This window comes from Platalea leucorodia (assembly GCF_965183815.1).
Source record: "Platalea leucorodia genome assembly, chromosome: 4".
Lineage (NCBI taxonomy): Eukaryota > Metazoa > Chordata > Aves > Pelecaniformes > Threskiornithidae > Platalea > Platalea leucorodia.
The window spans coordinates 77,499,259-77,524,089 of NC_138826.1; the positions used below are offsets into that span (position 1 = coordinate 77,499,259).

At 44.5% G+C, this 24,831-nt stretch overlaps 1 protein-coding gene across 1 annotated transcript in view; it reads right to left on the reverse strand.

Annotated features, from left to right (window-relative positions):
* Positions 1–12,024: 12,024 nt before the first annotated feature.
* Positions 12,025–24,831, reverse strand: part of CRADD (CARD and death domain containing adaptor protein) — an 83,872-nt gene continuing 71,065 nt past the window's right edge. Inside the window, exon 3 of the mRNA XM_082309169.1 lies at positions 12,025–13,110. Within this exon, the coding sequence (XP_082165295.1) occupies positions 12,815–13,110 (296 nt within the window). The 3' untranslated portion in view covers positions 12,025–12,814. The remainder of the gene's footprint in view (positions 13,111–24,831) is intronic.

Genomic DNA, 24,831 nt, shown 5'->3' on the forward strand with positions numbered 1-24,831 from the left:
GACACTCGTCCATGCACTTCTGGAGCACACTCACTTCACAGCTTCCTGCTCACTCTTGGATCTTGCAAGTCTTCCCAATTTGAAAAATTCAAAGCATTTTTTCAAGGAGAAAGTAAAATCACTGCCCCTGTTTACCGGTGAGCAGAGAGGTATGAATCTGGGGGGGCTACACTGAGCTCACAGCCCCCAGGGCACCCAGGCCACTGACTCCAAACTAGAAGTCCCCCAGGGAGGACCATGGCACTCACAGCTGTTCACCCCATTACAAACACAAGAATCAACTGTGAAGTTTAGTCCCAAACGAGGACTTTCCCCAGAGCTGGGGGAAGGTATGAAATGAAAGGTTCATTTTAGAGAAACTCTTTGAAAGGGAGAAAGCTGCAACCCTTCTGAGTAGAGAACAGGAACGCAGCTTTACTCTCTACCTCCAAAGCGTGGGACTGAGGAACGTTTCTCCCATAGCCACCGTCTTACGTGTGGGTGCAGGTGCCTGCTTGCAGCACGTCGGGATGAGACCCATGCCCATGGCTTCCCTCCCTCCTTCCCTTGCCCCGGCTCCTGTGGGTCCTCTCATCTGCTGGAGATGATAACCCCAGGCATGCACGCACAGTAGACCTACTGCCGTATTTCTCTGAATTGAGCTCTCTGTGGGATGCACCTGCTCTGTAACATTGACAAAGCTGTGTTTTTCCAAATCTATGCCTTCTAGTCCTTTTTTGAGGCATTAATAAACATCTCAAATCATCATTTGTTACTGACTGAATGACCGGTTGCCACCACTCAGCAAATAATTCAAACAGTTGACAGTGGGAAACACCCTGTCATGCGCAGTATATGAGATGAGCTCTTGAAAAATAATCTCTAAAATAAAAAGGGAAGTTGTTCATAGTGACACTTTTCAGGGTCCTTGCCTCCTAGTGGGTGGACATACAGAAAAACGTGCAAAAATCCTTTATCCAGCATTCATTCATTCAGAAAAAGGTTCTCGGAGACTTTGCATCATTTTCAGAAGCTCATGGACGCCAGTGGGTCCAGCTGCTGTGCCTTCCCCGGGGTCTGGGGCTTCCCCCGTGGCAGGGGGAGGCTGCGGCTCCGTGGTCCCCCGGGCTAGCGCAGGGCAGAGCGGCGGGAGGACCTCCTGGAGCTGGAGGCTTTGCAGGGCTGTGTCAGGCTGAAGAACACACCTTTCACCTGACCTTCAAGAGACCACTTTCTTTAATGTGAGACTTGCCAAGTCTGCAGAAGCAGTTTATGGCTAAATGCAAGTAAGTTGGGGTAAGAGTGGGGAAGGGGCATAGCAGAAGGGGACAAGTTGTGGTTTTATGAGTAGCTGCAAGAGAACTCATCCTCCTCTGGCTGAGAAAAAAATCTGAGCTTATAGTTTGGGACAGGATTCGCATATATATCTTGTAAATCATACAGTGTTTATTAATAGACTGTGCTCTCCTTCCCTAAACCTAGATTCCCTATAGCTTGGTGTCTGCTGACAGGCAGCTAACAGTCAGTGTCGCTTTGTATTTTTGTTCAGAGCTGTGGTTTTTTAGAAGCTATTTAGAAACGCCGCTTCCATTTTAGTTGCCTGTGTGTATCTCCCCACTGTCTGGCCAGCTTGTGGCTGATAATTCTCAGTGACTCACAGATAAAACCTATTAAAAAAAAAAAAACAACTAAGCAGTGACACACCAGATGTGCAGTGAAATTTTAAAAACATGCTATGACTTTTTAGGAATACATGCAATTAATATTAAACAGATGCCTGAAGTTTCCTGCACAGCTGTTTCTCTATTACGTGTCATGACTTTTAATGGCACTGAGGTGAGACACACAGACATGAGGAAATGCAAGACTATTCCAAATTCAAGCTTTTAAAATTCTAGCAACAAAGAGGGGAAAAAAAAAAAAAAAAGCCAAACCACCAAACCTCTCACAAGGCACAAAATGGAACATTTTTTCTCGGGTGCTTCACAAAGCAGATAGTCAAATATCTCAGTCAAGGTAACATATATGATCTACTGCTTGGTAGTTTATCACCTTTGTTAGGCACCCTCATCTTTACTGGCTTCCTCCGATATATCTATTTTTGTAGCAGAGATCCACTCTGTGTTTATACACAGCTAGGACTAGAACTGGATTACAAGGCTGCATTTTGTTCCAGAATCCCTCTTGCTGTGTGTGAACTGTTTATACAAACCGAGTAGGTCTTTTTCCAGGGAAGCTTGTCTACCAAGTTTCAATTTCCTTTTATTGGATACATGAGCCATTTATTACCCCCTGAAAGGCCTCCGTGAAACTCACGTTGTCAGGACCTCCACGGCTGGCAAGGTGGCAGCGTTACCGCAGGGGCCGTCAGCATTGGCAGCCAGAACCATCAGGAGCTGAAAGCACCTTGTCGCAAAAATCAGGACTTTGGGGTGGAATTGATTTAATCTGACACAAGGGATGCGATTCATCTCAATTAATGTACATACCTACAGCTGAGCTAGGCATCAATTATAGGCACTGGGGTGTGCATTCATCTTATCCTAGCAAAAACATAAGGAAAGGTAGATGAATTGCACCCAAAAGGTGCCTGCTTCTCTCCCTTGACTATACAAGGATGTGACAGGGATCAGCTCTGATGTAGGTGTTTCTATGGTAGATGTCTAAAGTTAGATGGATCCTTCTCTGGCTTTCTAACACTAAATGGTTGGCCAAAGCAAGTCATCTACATTCCCTTGACAGCCACTGGAAAAGAGATGCCTCTAGAAGATGTCACCCACATCTACCTGACAGGTGGGCTGAGCTGCCTGCCAATGGTGCCCATCTTCATTCTGCTGTCTATGGGAGAAGCATAGGATACGTGCCTCATCTTTAGCTGGTGAAAGCTAAAAGGGATGAAGTCAGGTCTCCATCCCGTAGGGTTACTTTGCTTCAGGATCACACCCTCACCCACGACCTCAGTAAGGCCTCAGCTCATCTTTTGGCTGGCGTGTTGCAAATGCATCGGTGCTGTCACGTTTCCTCAGATATTTTTCCTGGTTCCAGGGTTAAGCCGTTAAAGTGACACGGGAAAGCTTCTGGATACTAAGCAGCTCTACCCCGGGCACCCTACAGGCCCTTACCCGTAGGGTGCAGTCCCCCCTCCCACCCCCTGCCCTCCTTCCCAAGGGGATCTCCTGTGGCCCCAAATTCCTCCAGCTGCAGTTGCTGTCGCTCCCTGTGTCCCTTTGGAGGCTCATTATAGTTCTGATATTTGCTCTCTCGCTATTCATCATGCCTTCTGTGGGGAGTCACAGCCAGGTTATCAGCTACCAGGAGCATGCTTTCTGGGCTGAAAAGCAATTTCCTTTTCTCCTCTTATTGCAGGAGCCTAAGAAGGGTTTGATTTATGCCATCAGTTTTAGATTTAAAAATCTTCAGCTTCACCTAGGTACATTTCCTGGAGATCGGCAATGTTTAGTATAGTAAGCATTTACTAATGCTTAACAGATGACCAATTCTGTTATGCCATATGATCATCTCGTATATACTAGGTCTGGATTTTTCCTACCATGTTAGTTATAGCCACTGTCAAATGGTGCCGTGCATCTTTTCCTCCTTCTCTTACCAAGCTTATGTCCCCAGGAGAGTTCACAGCAGCGAACGTGGTAGCCCTTCGATGCTGCTTCTGATCAGCTGCGCTTCTGGCTCACTTTTGTGCAGCACTCCTGCTTTGTTGCTGTAATGGCCCTTAAAAAACATAAGCATTTGCCAACATGCTCAAGTACAGGAGAACACAATGGCACCACTTGAGAAATGCTGGCTTTTTAATGAAAAACACTGCTGTTTGCCAGCGAAAGTGGCGTTCACCACCGCCTGGATGGCTCAGACTCAATGGGCCACACTCATTGTTGCTGGATTTCTGCTGGGCTCATCAGAAGTATGAGCCACCGTAGTCCACCCTGAGGGTCCATGCAAGCCCATGCTGAGGATGTCCATGGTGGGGAAGGTAGAGTGGGACTGGCCGTGAGCGTGGGTCAGGCCCACCTCGGGCGTACAGCAAAGGGGCACCGTGAGGAGCACAGACCTCTCTACTGGGCCCAGCACTCACCCATTCCTCTTCTGCAAGCTGGGAACAGCTTGCCCAGAGAGGTGGTAGATGCCTCATCCCTGGAAACATTCCAGGTCAGATTGGACGGGGCTCCGAGCAATCTGATATAGTTGAAGGTGTTCCTGTTCATTGCAGGGGGGTTGGACTAGATGACCTTTAAAGGTGCTTTCCAACCCAAAATATTCTATGATTCTATGATTCCATACTCAAGGAATAACACCTAAGGGAACAACCTGCATTTCTAAGATGAGACACTTGAGAGAGGTTTTGAAGCAGCTGATGCTTCCGTTGACTTATTTTGGTTCCCAAAGAACCAGCTATTTTGGTTGCCAGTTTCTTGAAGCAAGGTTGTGTATCGACGCACAGCCCCATACCAGAGCCAGGTGAGCTCCTCGCAGCCTCAGAGAAGCAGGCAGGTTCCTGCAGCCGATGAAGCCTGGCCCTACCGTGACGCCCCCCCATCTCCACCAGAGTGGACCCAATAGCTTGGGCGGTTAAACATGTCCCCAGACTGGGTCCCGAAAGCCAGCAGGAGGCCTTGGATGGGGTGGTTGAGCCTCATCGTCCAGCCCTGCACGGTGCATGTCCCGATGTTGGCCCAGCGCTCACTTCCCCTGTGCGGGGAGGCAGTGGTGGCCGCACACCCCTCGGGCGGCGCTGGGTGGGCAGCAGCCATGGCCAGAAGCGTTTGCTTTTGGCCGTGCTTGGCCAGGCGCCTGCTGGCGCTTCTTTTGGGTGACGACTTTGCTTCAGTCGCTCTTGGCTTGTCACCTTGCCAGGATGCACGCCTTGCGGAATTAGCTTTTGGAAATTGCAGCTGCGTGCCCTGTGAGCAATGTCCCTTCTAGGAAAGCATGTTAAACCTGGAGCCAGCCCGTCAGCTGGATTTCAGTGTGAAATCTGATGTGTCAGTTGTGTCTGCCTGGGAAAAGAAAAAAAAAAGAGAAAGAAAAATCCTACCTGCTGTGGCATTGGCTGGCGTCAGAGGACACATCTCCTGAGGTGCGGCCTCGTGGCAGGGACAGGGAGCCAACGGGCAGGGACTTGGGGCACTGCCAAGGATGGGGCAGTGCTGGGAGCAAGCCCTCCGGGAGCTCTGGAGCTCATTCCCTCCTCTCCCGATCCCTTTATTCTTGTCCTTTACATGCTCAGGCACACGTGTCCCTCTCTGACCTGTTTGCTATTCCCTGTCTTTACCAGGTGCCCGGGGGCTGACTCACCACAGCCCCAAGCTGACATGGAAGCGGAGAAGCCGACAACCCATGACACGGAGCCCAGTCTGCAGCTGAAACAGAAAAATCACAGTGCTCAAATTCACAACAGGCTGGTCAGCCAGACTCAGGGCTTCGTTTCTAGTCTGGTTTTCTTCAGATCTTTGCTATTACTCTTGCCTGCCTCTATGATGTGGCTCTTGCTTTAGATAGCTAGTTCCAGGGGGTTTTTGTTTGGTTTTGTGTTTGTTTGTTTGTTTGTTTTCAGAGTTCTGTGGGACCCAAATACTTGGTGCTGGGTGAGAAAACCTGTGTGTATCACAAGGAGGAAATGTCTGGTCGCCTCTTCAAGGCCTGTGTTGACACGCTTGGCACCATGGCTGAGAAGCACGCCCACGCTCCTCAGAGCTCTCTCCGCTCCGCAGAGGGTTCGGTGCTCCACCCTCCTCGCCGTGCGATGGCCGCTTGCTCAGACAGCAACCCCCAAGCGTGCATTAAGTCAATGATCTCGGGCTCACTGTGCCTTTGTCGAACTCTGCTCATCAGAAGTCTGCATCGCTCTACAAGTTGCAGCCTGAAGTGTTTTCTCAAACATTGCAAAGTCAGGACCAGCAATGGAGAGGAAGAATATGTAATTTTTGAGGCTCATTTTCACATGCAGACATCAGACCCGACAGCACAGTGAGCCCAGTGTGAGGGAAGTAAAATTCCTTCAGAAGCCTTGATTTCCCAGGTCTCTACGTGGCTTGTTTGTTAATCCTGAGATTTTTCTCAGAAGTCTTTATTATCCAGAACAGGGGTGTGTGCTGATCAGACGCTGCTTCTTGGAAATGACTGGGAGGCAACTTACTGGGAGGTAATTCTAGATGGGAATCTGAACAAAAGGTGTTGCTTAAGCATTTTGAAGAATAATTGAGCACTTGCTATGCAGTTTGTTTAATAACCCGAAAGATGGATCCTTATCAGGAGTCTCCACATGCTCTAGTTATTTAATTGCTTTCTTATTTAAAAAAAGCCTAGCAAATATGTCCATAAAAATAGAATTACCTCATAAAAGGTGGTATCACTGAGGTCTGCCTGCTCAGATCATTGCAAGCTCTATTTTCCTGTTAGTATGTCTATATAGCCTTTTTTTTTTTTACAGGGCTGTTGGGTGCCTGTTGGGCTTTCAAGGGCAATGACTGTGCCATGCATCCCCAGTGCTGTTCCTGGTAAAGTGCCATGAAGGTGAACGTGGGTGTGGGTTTGTTCTAACCGGGCTCAGCCGAGTGGGAACACTCCCAGCTCCTTCCTGGAGTTCACAGGGTTGTGAGCTGGGAAGCATCACCCTCCCAGCAGAGAAAGTATCACTAAAAAATCAAAATGAACATCAAGGCAGTGTAGGAGTCTCCGCGTGTCTGCTTCCTAGGGAACGGTATTCAGTGTGCGTGCAAAAAAATACCCCCACTCTAGTTTGCAATGATTCCCTTCAGGATAATCCAAGATGAACAGTGCAAAGATGGAAGATTAGAGTCAATAAAAATAAAATAGGTAATGATTGTAATCACAGTGAACAGCAACATGCAGATGTCCCAGGTGCTAGAAGAGTTTGCATAATTTGAAAGTCAGAAGGGCTAATTTTGAAGCCTGCAGCTGAGCTGCATGCCACGGGGCAGGCTGACTTACAGCTGTGGAATGGCCAAGTGCAAGCACCCTGATCACGGGGCAAAACTCCCTCTACCAGCAGAGAAATCAAACCGGGAAGGAAGGGCTGGATCAGAAGGCATTGTTAATCAGAAAATAACTCTGACTCTGGAAATGTATCTTCAACTAGAAACATTGCGGATGGGATCTGCGCTTGAGCAGCGCTCCCAGCTACGGTGTTGTCCTACCCTGCCCTGAGCCTGTTCATGGAGGAGACTCTGTCATGCAGAAACAGGGCTTTGGGCAGTTAAATATTATGCCTAGACACACATTCCTCAGGAAGGGCTATGACAGCAAACACAGGAGAGTAATAACTAGCCAGCAAGTGAAAACAGCCTCTGAGCGTACGCTGCAAGGAGCTGTTAAGGAGGTCTCTGTGTGTCCTCTCTCTGTGAATGAGCTTGCTGCCAGTGTGGAGGAGGTCTGGGTGACATCCCGGGAAGCTGATGGCCTCTCTGCACACGCCATGTGAACATTAACACCCGCCGTGGCAATTCACGTTGCCTACTTTGCCCTCCCAAGGTCTAATGGGCTTGTTCCCCTTCTGGGCAGAGGGCAGTTCAAGTACTTGGCTCATTCAATCCTCTATGCCCTTCTCTAAGTCTTTTTCACCAGCAAGGGCTGGTGCTGTGTAGGTCAGAAATGAAAGTCCTAAAGATAGAAGAAAGAAAATGCGTAGTTTATTTTGCACAGACTGCCACCAGGCTGCATTTCTTTTGGGTCAATGTGGGTTTGGATCCTTGATCTTGAGGTGGAAAATGCCATGAATTATTAACAATCTCCTGAGCCATCAAATCCCACCTCTTAGGGGATTATTCACATTCCAGAATTGAAAATGGTCTTGGTTTTGGAAACATACCGATATCCTTTGCTGAATGGCTCCACTCCTCTGTTCTTTTTCCTTTCTCATGATGACGCTTACTTTGAAGTGAATAGTGCAAAGTAGCACTCAAGGCAGTGAAAAGAGGACCCCATAACCTAGAGCGCTTACTACACCCACAAAAAACCCTTTCCTTTTTATTGCCCCAAATCCATAAAGACTGCTTTTCAAAGGGAGGTAGTAAAAGTACCACGCTTCAGCAGGTTCCAATTAAAGAAGGCCTAATCCAAAGTGCATTGAAGTTAATAAGAGACTTTTTGTCTCTTTGCTGTTGGGACTTGGACCAGACATGAGTGTCAGAAACGGTATCTGTAACACGTGCAGACATTTTAATGCAATCACTGCTGCAGGAGCGCCAGGAGTCTTCCTGCGCCATTATCAGCTATACTGATCATTCAGCTCTCCCCAACAGCTTCAAAGGGAAATTGCCAATTCATCATTTTTCACAACTAAAACAGTAGGTTCAGAAGTGAATTCTGCTAAAACACACACTTCTTTTTTTAATCTGGAAAGATATTTTGAAAGATTATTTCCGTTTCCGGCAAATGTTCCTTTTTCTCAGAAAATCAGTTAAAAAAAGACACTGTATTCAGGCCCAAAAAACCCAAATCACTGGATTTATTTTTAGGCCTGTTTATCAGGTGCTAGAAAGACACCTTGAAAATCAGAATTCTTTTCATTTAGTGGAATCTGGACAAAGCTTTTGAATATTCATTTTAAATACACAAAGCTTTTAGGAACTGCCTTTTCAGCTCTCCTTCTACTATGTCTTGACATTAGTCTATGGCTGTGGAGAATATGGAAGCTTATAAACAGATTAGCTCTCAGAGACTGTTTTTATTTCCAGTAAGAAACAAAACTGGCAGCATGACCACATTTAGCATCAGATGAGCGTGCCTTTTATATTCTTTGAATATAATATGACTTTATTATTTATTTTTCCAGCCTTTTGCAAAATGTTTTATTCCATAGAGCAATGACTGTCGTAACATATGACTCAAGATGGAAATTTCCCGCACATCATCTGGGAGAAGCGTCTCAAAGATGACTGCATTTTTGTTTTGCTCTACACTCAGCCACTGTTCAATGCAGCGTAAAGCCTCCTTGACATGATTCTGCCCTGAGGAGATCCCTCCTTTGTGATCATCCATGCTGCTTTATACAGGTGGGAAGTAGTGCTCTTAGACCTTGCCTATTGCTATGCTAAGTGTCCACCTCTACTTGCAGAGTACAAAACAGCTTTTATAAAGCCTACTTACCACTTAGGAGAGAGAAGTGGGATCTCAAAGACTCCTTTATAGACCAAGGAAGAAAATCAATGACTACTTTTTCCAAGGACTAGAAGTTAAGCCATCCATTTCAGTGGAAGGTCCAGCAGGAGCCACCTTTATGCTTTCCTCTCTCAGGGCTCCTACACACTGCCACAAATAAGTAGATAGCAATAATACCATTTTCACTAGAAAGGCTTTTTCAACAACAGTTAAGAAACCCAAACACACGAGAGAGCACTTGCTGCTGCATAACCTTTGCCCGTGAGCCCACGTGCTAGCCTGAAGCCTGGAGCGGCCACGCGCCTCGCTGCAAGCCATGAGCAGTGGAAGAGGGACGAGTCCTCGCTGGGGGCTGCCCCTGGCCGTCAGCCTGCCCCGTGCGCCAGTCCTGGGGGCACGGTGGGCAGGGAGGACAGGAGCCCCTGCGCAAGCCCCCTGTCCTCACCCAAACTGGTGGCGCAAGGGAGCTGAGGCGAAGGGAGAGATGGGGAAATTCGCTCACTGAGTTGCCTCACTCCTGACAATACTCAAGTCACAGGCTTGTGTACAAGTGAGATTTAAATAAATAACATTTGCTCCCAAATTAGCCAGAGAAGAATAAACATTTTAAGACCTTTTGGCTGTCCTAAGAGAGAATAAGAGGCCTTGCAATACATCTGAAGAATTGAATTGTCTTAATTGCATCCTTGTGCAAAATAAAGCACTACATGCAGAAGAAAAATATTTTTAAGTGGATGGAAAAATCCACTGGGTTAAAGGAATACTACTGTCAAGTTAAATGCGTCCCTGCATTTGTGTGGTGCAAAAACAAGCTTTAATAAAACTGAAGAGTCTAATAGGAACATTTCCATGAACTTAAAAATAACAGCAATGGAAACAATCTCATAAAATAAGTAAACCTCTCCCTTCAATATCTGCAACTCAAGTATTACGGCATTAATTTAGGGCCTGGGAATCTGAAAGTAACTATAAATTATGAATTAAGTGCTTTGTTCTACAATACAAGAGGCCAGGTTTTAAATTCCTTGTTTAACCATGGCTCCTGTAATTTCAGTACCACTGCTGGAATGCAGAATTTAGCCCACCTAAAGACCCATTTAGATGGAGAAATTACCTGATTTGACCCATCCCTGGAGTGATTACTCACCCATCAGGTTTCCAGTGGCCCATAGTAGATACACAGAAGGATATCTGACTTGTAAGGAAGGCTTCTTTGGCATGACACTTCATACCTCCTCCAGGCTGTTTTCTTAACCATTAAAAATACCCTAAATATGCTTGATATGGATAACCTGACATCGATCTTACAAATGAAGAATATGAAATGCAAAGTTCACCCAAAGAAGAAGCTACCAGGGCCCCGTGAGTGTGCCCATTACACTGGTTTACTGCTTGGACTGGCTGCCTTCCTGGAGCACTGTGCTCGTGCTGGGTTAACTGGGGATGACTCTCTTGGAGACCAGCCTGTGTTAAGACTTGCTCCATGCTGGCTCAGAACAAGATAAGGTACTTGCATTTATGTCACCAGGAGCCAGCTTCTTTCTCCAAATCATGTTTTCAGTAGTTTCTCCGGCTCCCCATCTCCAGCTTTTGTTCCTCCAAACTGCTGCCAGGGATATTGCTCTGACCCTCTTTCCTAACGTGCAGATCACGCTCCTGTGCATCTCACTGGCAGAATTGGTTCAGAGTCCTCATCACACTCCCTATGCTGGGCCGTGCTCATATGAATTTGCCAAATGTCTGTACACCTGCTCTAGGATGGTTTTCAACCAAAAAAAGAATATCCTGGCATTAAAGCATCATAAAACAGAAAAATAAATAAATGCCAAGGCCTAAATTGATTTACATTGTTTATTTAGGATTTGTTGATAGATTTAAACTCTGTAAGTAGCCACAATAGGATACGATTAGTTAGCATCTGAGTGAGGTATAACAGGATCATGATTTACTGAAGCTCAGAACTGTACACAGATTAAAACCAAAATACCACCAGATTGCTTCGGGACCTGCAGGAGCTGATCCTGCCAGGATATGTTTTCTGTTTCCATGCTTCTGAAAATCAAGGCATAGAAGATTTCCTTAAAATCTCTTTGTCTTTCCTAATTTCCCAGACATCTTCCAAAATCTGGCTACAGGAAGAATTAAAAAAATAAAAGGCAGTAAAGTTCCTTCTTGCCCCAATAAAGACTTCTGACAAGGCTGTTAAGCTGTTAAACAATACAGGGCAGATCCTGTAGGATGGGAAGTTACTTGGCAATGACTCTGTAGATGAAACAGTCTACTGCAACTTGCTCATAAACAGACCTGGAAACCCTGCATCCAAACTTTATTCCTCATTTACTGCACAGCAAACTGCTCAGGGAGAATTAAAACATGTTCTGCCTCTTATCATCAGGCCTCAGAGAGCAGCGGAACACTTCTATCACCTTTGGATACATACCCTGTGGACCGATCCCCACTTACCTGGTCAGCAAAAACCTCAGTGGTTTCTTCCAGCAGGAAGAAAATCTCCTTGACAGGAGGGAAGGAGGAGAAAAGCCCAAGCTTATACTATTCTTCTGGATAAAATCTAATCATCACTGGTGGTCCAATTACAGCTGACAAAGAACTGGGGATAGGAATGTCGAAGCTGCCCCCATTAGGTGCAGAAAAGCTGGCAGAAAGCAAATGAGCCTGGTGGATGGCACAAGCTGGCAGGAGAGCAGTGGGGAGTTCATCTTGACAGAAAGGACCTGCAAGCTTCAGTACCCTGTTGGGCATGCAGTGGTCAGAGAAAGGTGCCTATGGACACTTGACCTAAGAGTAAAACTTCTGTGAAACAAGATTGCCTGGATCCAGAGCACAGTACCAAGACTCAGCAGGCACCAGGTCGTCTCCCAGTTTATTAGCGGAGACAAACATGGACAGCTTAGAAGTTGTCTCATTTTTTAGGCCCCTTCTCATTCCGTTTGCCTGTTCCCAACTATCTTCTGGTCATTTTTCTATTGCATGTCTTCCCTGAGAACTCCCCGCCCGTGCTATGCTAAGAGATGGCATACGCGCACGGTGCCTGTCTCCTTGCAGAAACCTACGCCCATTAAATAATAACAGGAGAAACCCTCACAGGCACACTAGGCTCCTGTTACTTCCACTTAGGGCCAGTTTCAAAGACAGACTAAGGTGGCAGCCATCTATCCTAGCAAGAAACTGTATGTGCTAAAACTTTTATAAATGTGAAATTAGCCACCTGCAATAACTGTTGTAAAATTGTTAAATTAGTAACAGTGATTATTCTCATTTCTTGCTGGGATATCAGGGAACTAGCACGGAACAGCAGTAAAAAAGGCTCCTACACAGTCCAGAAAATAGCTTAAACCAAGTGTTGCTCCCGCAATGAAACCAGAAACCTTGCTGAACTCGCTGCAGGGCCTCCTGCTTGCAAGGACTTTAAGTGTCACCCTATATCCCCACTGGAATAGTACAAAAGCGAACAGGAAAGAGTGATCCATTTTTTAATGCCTGCTAAAAATTAATCTGGCATGAAAAGAATTACAAGTCACAAGATGCCACAGAAAACTGGAATGTTTAAGCTTAATAAAACCACTGTTCCCAACCCCATTTTTTTCCAGTTTGAGGCGTCAGGTCTTCAACGTACATTTCAGTGAAGCCTCTTTATTTAATTTAATGAAGTACTTGAAAGTTGCCAATCAATAGCGAGGCTTCACTCAAGCATGTACTGTAGCACAGAAGGATCCACTTCTTCTGCCATCAGACTGGCTTGCAGACTTTGGATTGTTGCTTTTTTCCCCAAACGCTGTCTCCACAGCACAAACGCAGCTACGATCTGTGACTGCAGGTTGTGAGGGTGATTGACTTTACATCGATAGATGTCAGTGTGGGACAAACCCAAGCACAGAACTATATGCTCCCATTCGGGTCCCAGTCTCCTCGCAAGCCTGTTCAGCTGCTGATCTGTCGGCGAAGTCTTCAAAATACACGGTGCAATTTCAGTTACATCTGTAAAAAAAGAAAAAGAAAATGCATACATGTGTCACTAGGCAATGCTGCAAATATTAGTGTAAGAAAGACCTTGACAAAGGAGGGAATAAGCAAAGCTGAGGTGAAAGGATTAATTAATTAAAGAAACAGAATACATACTCACCTAGAAAAATTAATTACATAATCAACCGGAAGATTAATTAGAGGAGAACTAATGCTCAGTGGGCCACACTAGGGAGCCCTGAGATTCTGAGTGTCCAGGTATCAGAATTCTACTCCAAAGCCAAGACTTCGAAAAGTAATCATAGATTTTGGGGTAGTGAACAAGAAAGGTTTTCAAGGAACGCATTTCCAGCAGCCATCACCCTCTGAAAATCAATCATCTGCTTGCACCAGTATGATATAGTGACAAATGACAAATATGGGACCAATAATACCTTATTACTCCTATTCTGTGACTCTGTTTATACACTTCAGAAATAACTTTTATTCCTTAGTTACTAGGTATTACTCTATTTTTTTTTGCTGAGGGCTGTTCACAGGAAATTCTTCTGTCTCCTAAGATGCTACTTACCCTTTGTGCCCTGTCATATATGGCAAACTCGTCTTGAGGAGACCAGCTTTGGGGGCTTTTCTTCTATTTGAATGAACCCATAAGCATGGTTCAGGTGAACCCAAATGAACAGAGCATCAACACTGTTCCCCAATACAAATTATGCTTCCTTATCCCTCATCCCAGTTGTAGTAACAGTCCTGAAAACAGGCATGTATGTGCTACAGCCCCATTCATCTGGCCTCCTTGAAGCTGTTTTCAGGAGAGTGCAAGGAGGTCCCATGTTCTCTCAGAGATTTCTGCCCTATGTCCCTTAGTATTGCCCAAGTGCCCAACATGCCCCAGAACGCACTCTTCATCCGAGATGTTTAGCATCGAACTGGTACCTGAGTCAAGGAGGACAGGATCAATACAATTACCAAAACAGCTTTCACAGGAAGCTTTAAGGTAGCTGAAACTATCAGGAGTAAAAATCTCCTAGGGACTGAACCAAGTATTTCTTACAAACACGAGTCATCTCTTTGTGTATTCCCTATGGTAATCTGATAATTAAAAAAAAAAAAAAAAAAGCATTAACATAAACAAGTGTTAATAGCAGAGTGAGAATACACTGCTATTCAGAAACATGCTGTATGGGATCCATCTCACCTAACTACAGATGGCCCCTCCTGAACTAATTATACTAGGGTTAATTATGGCTAAGGAGAGAAATAGGCTCTTCTAGAATACAATCCATCTCACTGGAAAGAAGATGTCTAAAATAGATCAGATTAATTACTCCTCTAAACGTGCACATTTCTCTCCACTGACTGTAAAAGGAGTGCTGAGTTTAAGCTCAGATGTTGATGTCGATGCTGTAAACACCAGTGCTGGTGAAACAATTCTCTGCCTGTAAATTCAAACCACATACCAGTTGCTTTAAAAAGGTGCATTTAGAAAAGCAGCATAAGATATCTATAAAGCATATTTGCTCTTCGATACCTTTTGCGATCACAAGCTGAAATGAAGGGTCAATGCAGCCTGCAATTGCTGCTCTGCTTTTGTTGCTGAAGATAGTGTGTCAAAACAGAGCAAAAATGTCCCCAAGAAAATGCTAATTATAGCCTGTCGGTCTGAAGCAGCAGACTCCCTACAGAAAAGCCGCTTTGCAAAATCTAATTTATAGCTCCAATATCATGCTTGCAGTCTCCACTACAGCAGAACAGCAACACTAGAAAGCACCACTCCTTCATTTTATCAAAGGTAATTGTTTTTGCATAGAATACCCAGAGCCTGCAAACGTTTGTACAATTTAAGCCCAGTCATACATAAGTACTATACAAAGCTGCTTTGAGTAAAGGGAAAATTGCTTTCTGAAGAGTATTTAAGTCCCTTTGATCTTTCTGTCTCCAGATTGCCAACGGAACCCGGGGCAAGTGGCTAGTTCGGGGACAGGGCGGAGGATGCGTGGCTCCTGAAGAAGGCTGAGCAATACTGGTGGGGCTGCCCTACGCTGTCACATCACACGTGACACCAGCTCCACAGGTAAGCCAGGACGAGGGAGTGCCTTTCATGAATGCAGATATTGGAGAATAACTAAAATTTAAAATAAATGTAGCTACACTGTGCTGTCGCCAACACTACTTTTTGATATTAAACCCTTGCATCGCCTTGCGGTCAGCTACTAAGCAGAAAGCTGTGTGCCCAAAGGAGCGGTACCTGCCAGCCTGGGCTTTTTGCTCTCGTGCTGGAATTTTTATACTTCATGTTCACTAGCAGAATGATTTTATGGTACTGATATGTGATCAAGCAGGGAAGCCTAACAATAATACATGTCAGCTTGTCCATCCAGCCTTTGATATTAGGCAGATTTTTTTACTACAACAAGTATCTTGCCCTCAGCCTGTTATCAGCCCTTCAGTAAGAATAAGAATAAAATCCATCCAGGAAATCTTTTCATCTTACGCTACCATCTGATTCTAATATGGATGTGGAAAATTCTGGGAGAGAAGCCAAGTGTTAAATTTAATACAAAGGACTGTTATTTTAGTCCCATTTTATTTTCTGTGATAGCTCTTTTTCAGCTCTGATACACAGTCACTGAGGAAAATCTGAGACAAGTATTACATGACGGGCAATATTATTTAGAGGTATAGAGAAATATTTAGCGAGATTTTTTAGTTATGACAAATGCAAAATCACAAAAAGACTTGGATATGTTCTAGGATTAATGCCACTCCTAATTTAATAAACATAATGGCATTTCAGGTAAAAGGGAAATGAGTTTTCTGTGCTCAGCACCCAAGCTGCTTTGAACACATTGCAAAAACATTAAAGATGCCTTTTTTTAGTTATGTTTGCTACAGACCCTCACTTATCATCTCCATTTGTCAGGAACTGCCTGAGGGAGGTAACAAGATTAGAGCAAAAGTTTCAATTATACAGATCCCGCAGTTGCATTTGAAAGGTACATTTAGGATACGGAGACCTCAATTTTGCGAAAAATGTGAAGCTCTTCTTGCTTTAGGTGGATCCGATGTGGAGGTGTACGTGCTTATGTTAGATATATGCTTCCGCTTAGCAAAATGAGGACTGCACTGCTGGACAGGGGAAGGAGCAGGGCTTGGGGCACCACCGGAGGGTGTCGAGGGTTTCCCCGGAGAAGGCGATTTGCAGTGCCGTCACCTCCAGCGAGCACACCGAGTGAAACACTGCGTCCAGCTGTAGACAAGGTCTACGCCACAAAATGCCAGGGCCGCGTGCTGCGGAGATTTAGAGGCTGAAGTCTCGCTGCTCACGCTGAAGTCACTAAGTCCCTGAGGAATGGAGAGTCAATGGCTTTGTGCTGGGGAGCGAGCCAGCCTGGTGCAGAGCTGCTCTCCCGGGACCGCCGGCCAGCTCGCTGGCGCAGCGATAGGACCACAAAAATCCCCTTTCTCTGGGCTGGAGGTGGGAAGGACACTCTCCACCCTGGTTTTGGAGCGGAAACCAACCTAGAGGAAGACCCGCAGCTCCTTCTATTCGATGTTGCAGCATGAGGGAATGCACTTCTCTCCATCTCCAACTCTCACTGGTCAAGGAAGCTCATCCACCCTAAGCCTTTATCCTAGCTGTCCCAGTTAAAAAAACAGGCGATGTTGACAACTTCTGGCCTGTGTGTATGTGTCTGCTTGCAGACCACTGGACAGATCAGGAGACACGATGGTGCTGGTGAGCATGGACAGGAAACAGAACTGGATATAAACAGACAGTATCACAGATACGTACCAGACAAAACAGAGTAACCCAGATACCAAAGCTATATATGGGGCAAAGGCAGCTGGACACCACTTTTGCATTTCTTTTTCTTCAGGATCTCTCCAGCTTTAAGTAGGAGACTCCAAGAAGATGTTGCAACAATCAGGGCTTGGAAAATAAACTCACCCCAGCTCTGTCCCGCTTGGCACAAGTGGGAGGATGCAAGATAAAGTCCAGTGAAAATGGCCTTTGAATCACTTAAAGGCTTTTTTTTTTGCTTTTGCTTTCTCGTCACCATCTCTAGGTGATGAAAAAAGCTGAGATCATCTCTTAGGCTGTCTTGCGCCGTGGGAAAATCTTTATCAGCATCGAGGAACGGACCTCCTGCTCTCCATGCTGCTGGAATGCAGTGGGGAGCAAGCAAGCTTGGCTCCAACACAGGACACAGCAGTGAAAAGTGCTGAGGCATTTTTCAGTGACCTGCAAAGTACCCAGATGATTCCTCAGAACTGCCGGCAGCCCAAAGCGCCTTACGGTTTTGTCTAAAAGGCCCTTCTCCATTTAAGTATGACTTCTCTGTACACGATCAAAAGCATCTGTTGGAGTTTCAGGGAGCCTTCTCCCTTATGCAGTTAAGACATTTTTACATGATGCAACACAAAACCAACTTTTTGGCTATTGCTCTTTGCTGCGTAAAAGGGACTTTGATGGAAATGATGTACCTGAATCCAAAGTGCTGAAAAAGTCTCAATCAGCTGCTGCCTAATCCTGCAAGGACAACTCCACAGGCAGTTCAGGAGACAGCTGGGGAGCCAGGGATACCATGGCCCACCTCTTATCTAATAACTGTCTAATAAATCTGTCCCTTGGGAAAGGATGTTCTGGGAACCAGTCTCTGCTTCCGGAGCTGCCTCTGCATTTTATCCATTTAAATGACCATGTACATACTCATTGAATAAGAAGACAAAAGCAGACCTGGAAGAGGAGATGGGAATCCAGGTTTCTCTGAGCTGCACATCCTAATGCTGAGGTGCACAGTCACAGTCCTCTTCATTCCCTTTCTCCTGGTAAATCATTCCTGCAAAAAATACAAAGATTTCCCCAGGAAGGGTCAGGAATGCTTCCCAGCCTCTAGAATGGAGCCTGGTGGACAGAAAACTCTCCTGGGAATCTAGGGGTATGCTGAAACAGAGCAAAATTACGTGCAAGAGCCCTCGGCAGAAACAATGTTAGGCAAATGCTCTACGTTTTACATAATCACATCAGAAACAGGTAGGTGATTCTGGGCTTCAGACCCTGCATAACTGGAATGGGACTGTAAAAAGGAGTAACCGCTTAGACATGCATCTGGCCTCAGCATCTCCTACTGACAGGCATACAGAGTCCTTCAGTGATCCGGACTTAAGTCACTAACTGTTGTTCACTTAACCCTCTTACCAGATCCTGTTCATAATTTCTGAAGAGTTCAAAGCAAGCATTTCAGAGTCCTCTTTAATCATCTTTCCTGGCATCTGGAGTACAGTTCTTCCCCGAGGAGTGCTAAAGTTAGATCAAGCAGTTCCACAAGCAGCAAACTAAAGCAGCTTTGTTTCCCCCAGGTGTGAGTCCAACAGCTGACTCTCGCTTCAGGACTTCTCCAGCTGCTTACTGATTCTCAAGACACTCATGAAATTGCTCCTCTCCACAACAGCAACTAGGCAGGCTTCTTGAAGCTGGCCAACAGGTTCAGAAGCTACTAGGGGTACACGCATACACCTAACGGCCCGCAGCGGAGGAGCGCCACAGCCTTGGCTACTATAGGAAATTACGCTAAAAGGGACTTTGAAGCTCCACAGGGCCATCATGGCTAACGTGCCAGCAGCCAGTGACATCTGGGGCACTTCGGCTAAAGGGAAACATATATAATAAAGAATCTAGTGCCAGGCTCTGCTTCCTTCCAGCCCCCTCGGAGCGCAGTGCGCTTGTTCAACTAGCCTGAGCCACAGACCCAGCAGTGGGTACTGAACAGGCATGGTCATGGTTGCCAGACTGTGTGCTGTGTGTTTTGGCAGCTGTGTTATGTTCCAGAAATTATTTAATGACCGAATGTCACAATAGCAAACAACTTGCACATAACCAGGTATATTTGCTTTAAAGTGAAATCCCCTTGGCCTGAGCGCAACAGTAGAAGTGGGTCATGAAGCAGAACAACACTTGGCAGATCAGGTTGGGACAGTCTTTCAAGAGCAGTGAGGTGGGGTCGCAGAACCTGAGTTGGAAGGTAAGTGTGTAATACTCCCACTAATGGAGGGATCGGAGACTTCTGAGAGCTGAGAGTCTTGAGCCGCCAGAGATGCTGGATGAAAGGGAAAGCTGAGAGTGAGCCTTTTGAGGGATCCCAGTGGGTGCTGTAGATCACTGAAGTCAAAGGGCAGATGATGGTGGTGGACCTGGTGAGAAGGGTGGAATAAACAGAAGGTGCTGGATAACTGCAGGGGGTGGCTTGGCTCAACTTGTTAGAAAAGGGAATGGGAGGTGACAGTGAGCCTCCATTTGTACAGCTGCTCTTCTGCTTTCTTGTTCAGCTGTTCTCTCCCAACCCTGTCCTAACAGGCGGAACTGCAGGCAAATGCCTGCCCTCTTCCTACAGCACATCCAAATTCATGAGCTCTAAGCCAACCTGCGGCAATGAATGACTGGAGTGCCAGATGGGAAAGTATCACGCTAGATATACGACACTTGGCAGGCCTGCATGGAGAATGCAGTGCTTACTCCCTACTGTGCAAGTTAAAAATGATCATAAAGCATTATAAGGTTATTTTGTTGCTGTGAACTTTAGAAGGGTCTGATTCAGGACCTGTTTAAACACAAGAAACAAGCTCAAATCACTGATCAGTGAAAAAAGTAGAACAGACTATTCAGAAACCAACCCCTACTATACCGTTTGGGTGTTGTTCTTTTTCTTGTTGTCGTTGTTGCTAATTAAACACCAGACTGATTCAAAGGCTGGGAAGGGAACACTAGTGTTTTGCAACAGCGCCAAATAATCATGCTCCAGGGAACATGGAAAAATATTTCTTTTCTATATATCACCATATACCTATCTTTTCTATACATCTGCAAACAGCACGGATCATGCAGCCCATCCAAAGTCTATTCAAAACCACTATCGTTCACCTCCTGGTGTCAGTGGGTTTCAAAAAGTGTTTGACCAAGGAGCGGGAATAAATTGAACCAAATCCTGTACTATTTGAAGCAAGACGGCTGACCCCATTATAGGTATATTTCCATTTATAAAGTTAATACACTCAGATTAAAATAACGTACAGAAGAAGACTGGAGAAGATGTATAGACTTCTCCTGCTTTTAGGATGTGTGCAGCTGTTTCTCTGTCTCTCCTGCCAAATTTGAGTGATGAGTTACATGGGTAGCTGCAAGGTGGAAGACTGTGGTAGCTGTTCCCCTTATCTGTGCTGGTTGCCTCCTCTGTAGGCTTCTGCTCACTACCAAACAGCTGCGCACCTCCTTCATCCCATTTGAGGCTATCAGAGGACCCCATTTAACGATGGCTGCCAAGCATGCGCTGATCTCTGATCTCTGCTTGGGAACTCCCTCTTCTTCCTCCTGTAGAGCTGACTCAGCATGGGGAAATCCCAGTGATGGAAAACATGCACCTTTGTAGGAACAACAGGCCCAGCTACCTTCCCAAGAATGCCTGTATAAATCCAGAATAAATACTATCTATCTTCTCTAATGTAATCAAAATCAAATCTTGGTCAGTTAAATACTCAGACTAAACTACTGCATGGAATCTGTACCATAAGCACATTAAAAGAAAAACACCTAAACCAAGGGTTTAGAAAGCGGCACATTTTTTTCAATTGACTACGTTGCAGTAAAACAAATTTGACAGAGAATTTTATGTTCGTCTGAGTACACGCTGCAGTTACGCTTCATAAATGCAGGATTGGAAAGTTTCTGTATCTTGATAACTTCTGATCTGATGAATGCAAACAGTCATTAATATAAAGAATGTGTATGAATAAAACCAACCTCTGTGAATTAGTGATCATAAAACACTTACTCGTAAGCGTACTTCTATCATGGTAATTTATATTTCCATGTCTTGTAATTAAATTATGAAAGGCACTAATCAAAATGAAAGTAAATATGAAATAAATTTTTAAGACTGGCTGCATTCTTCCACATCGTGCTGTTTTTTTAAGACTTGTATTAAAAGACAGGAAGTTCTCTGTCTTATTTTAAATAAATTGGAATCTAATACTATGACAGCCAACTTGCAGAATAAATTGTGGCCATGATCCAGAGATAACCAAATCTATGGCAACTTTAAACGGTCTCCCTCAAGTGAAGCAGAATCCACCCATGGTACCAAATTCAGCTCCTTCCCGCCAAAAGCTTGCTGAGACTCAGCATTACTGGCGTAGTTAAAAAGTGCATATACCTTCCTTCATTCGTTGGCAATGTTTTCTCCTGTGTGAGCTCTAAAGCATCACGCTTTGTGACATTAAATACATTTTGAGTATTAGGGTAGGAAAAAATGACAGCATAAAATTTTGTAAATCTACAGGCAATTCAAGAACGCAGATGTTTCTACGTTGGCTCAATACCAGCAGCTAATTCGTCTATTCTTTATCACTTGCTAATGACTGCCTAGTAGTTGCGGATGTGGCAGCAGACTGCTAAAATGTGAAATATAAACATTCAGATTTCATGACAAAAGTTTTCAATTGTTTTCCCACTATTCAGCTCCAGTAGCTGTGCGGTTTTCCTGAACTTTTTTTTTAATCTGTCTTACAGGTTTTTTACCTCCACAGATCTCTGCTATACTGATGGCCTTCAGTATTAATCCATGTTAAACAGATCGACAGAATAAATGAATAAATTCACACTGTCTTAAGTTTTCATGCTTTTCAAGCCAAGGAGCAATCCCTGGGTTTAGCGAGTTGAAAGAGATAGGGTTTTCACTTGTTCATTTGCTTTTTATTGGGAAGAGCAGGGAGGAAGGTTCACCCGTTAATAGTGTGGATGTTATTCTGTTTCCCATGCAAAAAAAAGAATTACAGCCCTACCTAGTATTTCTCTGCTGTTGCATACCATGAAGTCAAATAATTAATTTCATAAATAAAATGGTGACCACAGATAGTAGGAAAAGAATACCTATGCAAAGAAAACACAAACATAACATATATCTGCTCTCTTTTCAAGCAGGATTACCTTAAGCATTACAGACAGGATTGGACTTAATCATTCTGTGGTTTTATACTTCTTTATTTTTAGCAACATTTGCTGCTGCTGCAGACACTGAAGTGGAAGTAGAATTTGCTTGGTATTTCCTGTAAATTTCTATATTGTTATATGTAAATAAGCTATAAGCATCAGCACTGAAGCTACACCTAACGACAGCATCCTTGCAGTGATACCTTTGGTATAAATGCACGAACAGGTTCAGCACGCAGCATTACACTAAGGAAAAAAAAAATATCTACTCAGTTGGGAGGTTCTGAGAAACACCTGAGCTTTTAGGAATTATTTAGAAGAACTGCTTATATACAGATACTGAGCATTCAGACCTTGGCCAAAGATTTTTTTCCAAATGAACAAATATGACTTGAAAAGTTATATGGAAAGAAGACGTATGACCGTTTTTTGGAAGCCAGGTGCAACTACTTGTTAGCACAAAGCTACCTGATAGCCTGACAGAGCAGAGACAAAGAGTCTGGCTTACATGCTGGCAGTCACACCAAGAGTCAACTCTAGAAATAATGCTGAAAAAATCAAAATCTGAAGAATGCCAGTGGATTTCTATATACTTTTGAATGCTCTGCAGTTCTTAGTGAATTCAATAGAGTTTGATAATGCTCACGGCACTTTCAACCATTAATTATTGGTCTGAAGCCCATGGAGCCATCATTTCCCTCAGTCAAGTTTCTTCTTCGCGCTATCACAAATAATAATTAACAATCAGCAGATGGTTGTATGAAGTCATGACGTTCATAAAGCACATTCATATTTGCAGTAGACTTCTCATGGTTTCATAGGAGGCAAATGTTTACCCAGGTGGGCACGGCAGCTCTGACACAGTAATGCACCCGCTCTAAGTGCAAAACAAAGACAACCGGAGCAGTTAATGATTATTTTGTCAGCTAGGTGACAAACTCATCACGCAACTTTTGTCAGGGGATTGGAAGTTAACTTCTTTCGACAGCCGCTGCTTGAATGCTTATTTCAAATAGCCTGAGCTGTCTTTCAAAGAGCTGAGGCAAGTGTTAATCCTGGTGCTCCTTTGCGTGCAAGAATCACAGCAGACTCCTTGGGCTTTTTATCTGCCGAGTACAGTAAGTGAGTAAATATTTTACTAGCAACTTTCCTACCAAGAAGTCTTTCTAAAGGCTGCAGCATTTCAACAATAAAATCATGTGCTTGGATTTTAGCTATCGATGTTCCTTTCACGCAACAACAGAAATCATACTGCCAGTATGAAGGACTGTTTTCTTATATAACCCAACTAATCGTACATGTTTTCCTTACAGGACTTAAACCAAGTATGACAACAAGCCATTATATTTAGCCTTGATAAAACTGCTCATTCTTCCTAGAGATTTTTTTCCTTCAAGTTGGCTCTTCTTTTTGCTTTGGCTCGAGTAGTTAGAAATATCAGAACCAAAGATCTGCGCAACAGATGGAGCTCGGTTGAGAAGAATGCCTTTGGCTGGTGAGGATCTTTGCCTGGCAGGTGTCAAACCAAAATTAATACTGCACATATTATGCTTTACCGAGTTTCAGATTTTAGCGAAGTGAGACTGCGTTCCTTCCTGACCACAAACATATATTAATAGAACAAGCCATGCAGAGCAAGCTAAAACAGTACAATCATTATGCTGAATCCTCCACTGCTTGGCATTTTATTTAATCATTTACACCCATGCACAGCAAGTAAACAAAATGCAGGGGGTTAGTGTCTCTTTACAGATGTTTTGTGCAGGTGTAAAGGGCTTCACAAAATGCCGTAAGCAACATGGACTTAGACCCCTCCTGCTTTCCTTTTTTCCTCCTTTTCTCGTGTCAGTGCCTTAAAGGCTTATGAACTTTAGTAGACTTTTTGACATGTCAAAATCAACAGGAAAAAACAGATACTGGGACTAAAACACACTGCTCAGCTACAGCCAGTCGCTATGCCTGGCTTGCCAAGCAGGCGGTTCACCAGCCTGAGCGAGAAGGCAGGGCTTTCCATGGGTGTCGGGAAGGAGAGCTTCAGGTGGCATCATCTGCTCCTCTGCATTTCCAGACTAGTGGGAGGCTGAGCATCGCAACCAGCCCTCTCAAGTGCCAGGTCACTTGAAGATCTAAAAGAAACCGATTTGGAATCTCGTGGCTGGTTTGACAGATTGGTACTGTCCAAAAGCAACTTTAGCTGACTGATAGGGCAGTAATTTTAGAAGGTCACAGTCGCAGGACTTTTAATTATCTGTAAAGCAAATGTGAGATTATATTTGTGTGTTTGTGTTTGTATATAAGTAAGTAAATATATATGTGTGTGTATATATATATATATATATATATAAAAACATTTTCAAATTCTTAATAAAAAAAAATTAAAGTCTTAGACATCTGCAGGTCAAATTCATCCCCTTTTTGATTTCATTTCCACAAATTCAGGTTAGGGAACTGTCACACCGCCCTGTGAGGAAAAGGATGAAAATGGGAGCGTGGGTGAGGTCATTTCATAAACAGAGGTCCTAATTCACAGAGCACTTTACGCTACCACGGGTTTGATGAGTACTCCTTTCCCCTCTGAGTCAGCGCTGACCCAACATCCCGTGCGATGTGCTCACTGGCGTGGCTTGCGGCTGCCCTGTGACACGGCTCGCACCGGGTGACACGGCACGCTGACCAGCTGCAGCCATTAGAGATCCCAAGACAGTACTGAAAGTAATGAGGTGACTCACAGCTGCAGCCACGCACTTGAA